The 7500-nt window shown below is 39.3% G+C and overlaps 1 protein-coding gene across 2 annotated transcripts in view; it reads left to right on the forward strand.

Annotated features, from left to right (window-relative positions):
* The window catches only part of LOC137989442 (lactadherin-like), a 433868-nt gene that overhangs the window by 420219 nt on the left and 6149 nt on the right, over positions 1-7500 (forward strand). For both annotated transcript variants that reach the window (XM_068835262.1, XM_068835261.1), the window contains exon 2: positions 7432-7500. This exon is cut by the window's right edge and continues 251 nt beyond it. In XM_068835262.1, coding sequence (XP_068691363.1) covers positions 7488-7500 — 13 coding nt within the window. In that variant the 5' untranslated portion in view covers positions 7432-7487. The remainder of the gene's footprint in view (positions 1-7431) is intronic.

A 7500-nucleotide genomic window follows, 5' to 3' on the forward strand; every position in this document is an offset into this window, starting at 1 on the left:
TGCTGGCAGATCGTGAAATTAAAAACTTATGCTCACAGTAAATGGCCTTTGGATAAAAATCTAAACTTAAAATTTTTCCAGTCAGGTGTTAAGCAAGCACTTGCAAAAACTGAAGAAAAAAAGGAAGCGACCTTTTTTATCACAGGGGCACTTTAAATCGTATCATGCAAATTACTGGGAATTCATATCTTCTGTGTTTATGAAATCAGACTATCTAAAGTCCTTTCAATTTTTTGGCCAGTTGAATTCAACTTTCCCAGATCCGGGGAATATTCTAATGATCTTTTCTTTAAATGTTAATTGGGTCAGAAATTTGGAAATAATGGTATCCCTGCTGAATGGGTCAAAAATTCTGAACCCTTTTCCTTCCCTGTTGAATGGGGTCAGAAATTCTGAACCCTTTTCCTTCTCTGTTGAATGGGGTCAGAAATTCTGAACCCTTTTCCTTCTCTGTTGAAGGGGATCAGAAATTCTGAACCCTTTTCCTTCTGTTGAATGGGGTCAGAAATTCTGAACCCTTTTCCTTCCCTGTTGAATGGGGTAGGAAATTCTGAACCCTTTTCCTTCCCTGTTGAAGGGGGTCAGAAATTCTGAACCCTTTTCCTTCTGTTGAATGGGGTCAGAACTCAGAAATTCTGAACCCTTTTCCTTCCCTGTTGAATGGGGTCACAAATTCCGAATCCTTTTCCTTCTCTGTTGAATGGGGTAAGAAATTCTGAACCCTTTTCCTTCCCTGTTGAAGGGGGTCAGAAATTCTGAACCCTTTTCCCTCTGTTGAATGGGGTCAGAAATTCTGAACCCTTTTCCTTACCTGTTGAATGGGGGCACAAATTCCGAATCCTTTTCCTTCTCTGTTGAATGGGGTCAGAAATTCTGAACCCTTTTCCTTCCCTGTTGAATGGGGTCAGAAATTGTTAACCCTTTTCCTTCTCTGTTGAATGGGGTCAGAAATTGTTAACCCTTTTCCTTCTCTGTTGAATGGGGTCAGAAATTGTTAACCCTTTTCCTTCTCTGTTGAATAGGGTCAGAAATTCTGAACCCTTTTCCTTCCCTGTCGAAGGGGGTCAGAAATTCTGAACCCTTTTCCTTCCCTGTTGAATGGGGTCAGAAATTGTTAACCCTTTTCCTTCTCTGTTGAATGGGGTCAGAAATTCTGAACCCTTTTCTTCCCTGTCGAAGGGGGTCAGAAATTCTGAACCCTTTTCCTTCCCTGTTGAATGGGGTCAGAAATTGTTAACCCTTTTCCTTCTCTGTTGAATAGGGTCAGAAATTCTGAACCCTTTTCCTTCCCTGTCGAAGGGGGTCAGAAATTCTGAACCCTTTTCCTTCTCTGTTGAATGGGGTCAGAAATTCTGAACTCTTTTCCTTCTCTGTTGAATGGGGTCAGAAATTGTTAACCCTTTTCCTTCTCTGTTGAATAGGGTGAGAAATTCTGAACCCTTTTCCTTCCCTGTCAAAGGGGGTCAGAAATTCTGAACCCTTTTCCTTCTCTGTTGAATGGGGTCAGAAATAATATTGTTAACCCTTTTCCTTCTCTGTTTAATGGGGTCAGAAATTCTGAACCCTTTTCCTTCTCTGTTGAATGGGGTCAGAAATTGTTAACCCTTTTCCTTCTCTGTTGAATAGGGTCAGAAATTCTGAACCCTTTTCCTTCCCTGTCAAAGGGGGTCAGAAATTCTGAACCCTTTTCCTTCTCTGTTGAATGGGGTCAGAAATTGTTAACCCTTTTCCTTCTCTGTTGAATGGGGTCAGAAATTGTTAACCCTTTTCCTTCTCTGTTGAATAGGGTCAGAAATTCTGAACCCTTTTCCTTCCCTGTTGAAGGGGGTCAGAAATTCTGAACCCTTTTCCTTCTCTGTTGAATGGGGTCAGAAATTCTAAACCCTTTTCTTTCTCTGTTGAATGGGGTCAGAAATTCTGAACCCTTTTCCTTCTCTGTTTAATGGTGTCAGAAATTGTTAACCCTTTTCCTTCTCTGTTAAATAGGGTCAGAAATTCTGAACCCTTTTCCTTCTTTGTCGAAGGGGGTCAGAAATTCTGAACCCTTTTCCTTCCCTGTTGAATGGGGTCACAAATTCCGAATCCTTTTCCTTCTCTGTTGAATGGGGTAAGAAATTCTGAACCCTTTTCCTTCCCTGTTGAAGGGGGTCAGAAATTGTGAACCCTTTTCCCTCTGTTGAATGGGGTCAGAAATTCTGAATGCTTTTCCTTACCTGTTGAATGGGGGCACAAATTCCGAATCCTTTTCCTTCTCTGTGGAATGGGGTCAGAAATTCTGAACCCTTTTCCTTCCCTGTTGAATGGGGTCAGAAATTGTTAACCCTTTTCCTTCTCTGTTGAATGGGGTCAGAAATTGTTAACCCTTTTCCTTCTCTGTTGAATGGGGTCAGAAATTGTTAACCTTTTTCCTTCTCTGTTGAATAGGGTCAGAAATTCTGAACCCTTTTCCTTCCCTGTCGAAGGGGGTCAGAAATTCTGAACCCTTTTCCTTCCCTGTTGAATGGGGTCAGAAATTGTTAACCCTTTTCCTTCTCTGTTGAATGGGGTCAGAAATTCTGAACCCTTTTCTTCCCTGTCGAAGGGGGTCAGAAATTCTGAACCCTTTTCCTTCCCTGTTGAATGGGGTCAGAAATTGTTAACCCTTTTCCTTCTCTGTTGAATAGGGTCAGAAATTTTGAACCCTTTTCCTTCCCTGTCGAAGGGGGTCAGAAATTCTGAACCCTTTTCCTTCTCTGTTGAATGGGGTCAGAAATTCTGAACTCTTTTCCTTCTCTGTTGAATGGGGTCAGAAATTGTTAACCCTTTTCCTTCTCTGTTGAATAGGGTGAGAAATTCTGAACCCTTTTCCTTCCCTGTCAAAGGGGGTCAGAAATTCTGAACCTTTTTCCTTCTCTGTTGAATGGGGTCAGAAATAATATTGTTAACCCTTTTCCTTCTCATTTTAATGGGGTCAGAAATTCTGAACCCTTTTCCTTCTCTGTTGAATGGGGTCAGAAATTCTGAACCCTTTTCCTTCTCTGTTGAATGGGGTCAGAAATTGTTAACCCTTTTCCTTCTCTGTTGAATAGGGTCAGAAATTCTGAACCCTTTTCCTTCCCTGTCAAAGGGGGTCAGAAATTCTGAACCCTTTTCCTTCTCTGTTGAATGGGGTCAGAAATTGTTAACCCTTTTCCTTCTCTGTTTAATGGGGTCAGAAATTGTTAACCCTTTTCCTTCTCTGTTGAATAGGGTCAGAAATTCTGAACCCTTTTCCTTCCCTGTTGAAGGGGGTCAGAAATTCTGAACCCTTTTCCTTCTCTGTTGAATGGGGTCAGAAATTGTTAACCCTTTTCCTTCTCTGTTGAATAGGGTCAGAAATTCTGAACCCTTTTCCTTCCCTGTTGAAGGGGGTCAGAAATTCTGAACCCTTTTCCTTCTCTGTTGAATGGGGTCAGAAATTCTGAACCCTTTTCCTTCTCTGTTGAATGGGGTCAGAAATTCTGAACCCTTTTCCTTCTCTGTTTAATGGGGTCAGAAATTGTTAACCCTTTTCCTTCTCTGTTAAATAGGGTCAGAAATTCTGAACCCTTTTCCTTCTCTGTTGAATGGGGTCAGAAATTCTGAATCCTTTTCCTTCTCTGTTTAATGGGGTCAGAAATTGTTAACCCTTTTCCTTCTCTGTTGAATGGGGTCAGAAATTCTGAACCCTTTTCCTTCCCTGTCGAAGGGGGTCAGAAATTCTGAACCCTTTTCCTTCCCTGTTGAATGGGGTCAGAAATTTTGAACCCTTTTCATTCTCTGTTGAATGGGGTCAGGCTGCATGATGGTGTAAGATCATATATTTTGTCGAACTAATTTTGCAGTTCAGAGTGAATTATGGAATGCCGCCTTGAATTTGTGTAAGGAATCTTCATCTCCGAGCAAACAGTGCAAATAAGCGGCGGTTAAAGGCAGTAATTTTGTAATTCCGCTTAGATTTCAGTTTTCCCTAGTAGCTTATTTGGCATCCTTTTGCGAACTACTGTAAGAGATTACTCCGTTCAACAAACAGTTTCTGACAAGATATGCTAGTTTAGTCGTAAAGATATGGGATTTTCAGAGTTAACCTCATGGCTTTCTCCGAAAATCGCTAATCGTAATGCCACAATTTAGTTTGGAACGCATTTATAAAGCAAAAGTGCTCATAACAATCAGCAATGCAGACATGTCAAGGGACATCTACTTAGGTCAAACACTCAGATGGAATTGAAAGAAAAAGAAAAAAACACTATGAGACCCACCTTAAAATTCCTGTCAGCGTTATCTACCCGCGAAAACGGCAGCGGCTTTCAACGATACCAATCTTTTAGTGTCGTTATGAGGCCGTGTTCAGGAGTTTCACTTTGCAATTCTTCTTTTATCCTCTTTCATCTTCTTCATGTTCTAACTGGCTATTGAAGGGTATTTAAAATGCAGAGAGAAAAAAAAACCTTACCATGATTAATCCTTTGTTATTAGAATTTATGGAACTGAAGATAAAAATTGTAACCTGAAACAAAAGGATTGACATACTGTTAAGAGGCATCGTTTTACGGGAAAGCTACCTGACATTTTCAAACAGAGCATTCGTGATAAGGCAATTGATTGTTTTAAGACATGGAAGCTGTTTATGAGTAACGGGTAGCAAGTGTATTTAACTTTAATTCAGAGGTTCAAGGAAAGGCCTGAAACGATAGAGAAATATGCTCAGGTTTCTACAGAAACTCACATTTTCAGAAACTGATTGTCAGTGGCTAACTAGCGTACAGTTGAAGACAAAGAAAAACACGGCCTGCCCATGTCTCCTGTGCTTACTTTGCTTTGATCCACATTCATGTATATAACTTGCCGATATCACGGCAAAATGATCAGAGTAGAAAAATTACCAATCGAGCTAAACTAGGCAAAAACAAAGAAGGATTCTTATCGGAATAAGGATCACTGAGACGAGTAAATGAGGCGGTACTGGTAGAAATAACCTGTTCCCGATCCGACTTGTGCACTTCGCGGTACGAACCTTGTTGGGGCAAATTCGCGCCAATATTTATCTGAATGACGTATAGGTTGTGACGTAAGACCCCACATTGACTATTCCATTTCAATCTTGACTTGTCCATTTCACTTTTGTATTTTTGGTGGTTCCAGCGCAAACCATTTGCTGCAACACTAAACCATTTCGCTTTCTACTAAACCATTTGTCACGCTAAGCCATTTGGGGTAACACTAAACCGTTTGACATTATGGTAAACCGATCAATGTTATGCTAGACCATTGCGGTTCACGATTAACCATTTGCAGATAAAATAAGCCATTTCAAACTACTCTGAACCGTTTGTCACATCACTGAACCAATGTACAGTAAGCTGGACCGTTTGCCATTTCACTGCATATCATGTCAAAGTATGCTGATCCATTCAAGACTTGACTTTGTCATTTTGACAAGGACAATTACACCGGTGGTCTTTGGCACTGACCAATTTTGTGTTAACTGCGATGATTGCATAAGGTGACTGATACATTTCATTAAACACTTAACCACTCGTGTTTTCACTGAATCAATTCACCAAGGGTATCTACACAGTTTCTGAATTGTCTAAACCATTTAATGTTTGTTTATTTCATTTCACTAAGGGTGACTTGTCCATTTGTGTTTTAAATACATCTTTTCAAATTCTGATAAACCGTTCTACAAAGGACAATTAAACCATTCCGGTTTATTCTTAACCATTAACTAGGCTTGTATTTTTGGCGGTGACGGCTGCCCATAGAAATAAATAAGGGGAAAACTAGCTATCTAAAAATCCAAACTACGTACAAAAGTTACAATAACACTTAATTCCAGTAGTCAAATTAACATTATTTAGCATTGTAACACAATCAGGTATATTGTTCCATAATCTTGAGGTGATTTGCATTTTGTAAAGATATGACCTGTGCATAAATTTTCTGTTATAGGCAGGTTGATGTAACTTGTTAAAGCCTCTAAGGTTGACAGTATTCATAATTTATTAGGAAATATGAACATATACTTAATATTAATAAGTCCCATATTGTACTTGCATTTGTAAAAAAAAGGGTGAGAGCATGAGAATAGCTACAATGTTCTAGGGTCTTTAGGTCAACATGGGTAAGCACATGTAGGTCACTATATGAAGATGACTTGGACATTAATTATTCATAAGAGATCTAATATTGCACTGATTTGTAAGCTCCAGCTTATTAGAAAGACCAGATGATAACCGAACTGAAAATCGGAGCACAATATTCAAAGTGTGGCAAGATAAAGGCCTTGTAAATATTAACCATTGCTTCTGGAGGTATGAATTTATGAACTCTCCTACAATGTAAGAGCAATAACTTTAACATTGACCTTATTGCATATAGATTTAATGTGGGCTTTAAAAGATAGCAAGCTATCAATGGTTAGACCTACATGTAGTAACTTCATACAGTGAACCACCTCCAAGGGCAGCCTATAGTAGGGTCAGCAATCAATAATTGTTAGTTTGACGGATTGTCACCTGGTGGTAGCACTTAAGTTTGAGTAGTGAGTTTGAGTTTTAGTTAATTTTTAGTTGTGCAGTGAGTTTTGTGTTGTGCATAAAGTTGAGATTACGTGTATATTAATCTGTAGAATATTAATTTCAAATGCAACAGCATTAGACAAAAATAGCCGGGGTTCCCAAGGGCCCCGTATTGCCTTCTCATTTGCATTACATTGTAGCTTCCAAGTTATCACTGATTTTGACAAAATTTCCATTTTCACCACATTTGCCAAATTCGCCAAATTCACCGGCTTGCCAAGGGACCCCCCTCTTGTTTTATTTGCATTGGCTTCCAAGTTGTAAGCAATTTTGAGAAATTTTCTCCACATTCGCCAAATTTGTCAACTTTGCCGCCTTGTAAAGGGGCCCTTCTTGCCTGCTCATTTACATTGGCTTCCAAGTTGTGAGCGATTTTGACAAAAATGCCATTTCACCGCATATCTAACTTATTCCTTCTTTTCGAAATTTTTGGTAAAATTTTGCCATTTTTGCCATTGGCATTTGTGTGAGATATGTTTCAGGATCTATATCAGATGCTGGAATCTCTGAGGCCACCCTTTCACCCATGGATGAAAAGTGCAGATTTAGTTCTTCAGCTATTATCAAGGGGTTTAGTTGAACAATTTTCTCCCAAATTTTAATTTCAGAAAGATTCCTAGATTAACTCTAAATGATGTTTTACCAAAAACTATATTGTAAAATTAAAATTAAAACTCGTCGACATTTAGAAGATGTTATAATCTCTATCATGCAAAGTCTACCTACCGATCGTCCGCAAAGAGAAAGGAAATATGTGTTATATTGTGCCATTAATAAGATAAATATCCCCATTCCTCGTTTCCAGGACACGGTAATACCTTTAACCTTCTGTCTTATCCTTGTTTTACAGCCTGCTTCCATCATGCCGTTGGTGTGGCTAATCCAAGTATAATTAGTGACGATCAGATGACTGCCTCCT

This window comes from Montipora foliosa, unplaced genomic scaffold, assembly GCF_036669935.1.
Source record: "Montipora foliosa isolate CH-2021 unplaced genomic scaffold, ASM3666993v2 scaffold_459, whole genome shotgun sequence".
Classification (NCBI taxonomy): domain Eukaryota; kingdom Metazoa; phylum Cnidaria; class Anthozoa; order Scleractinia; family Acroporidae; genus Montipora; species Montipora foliosa.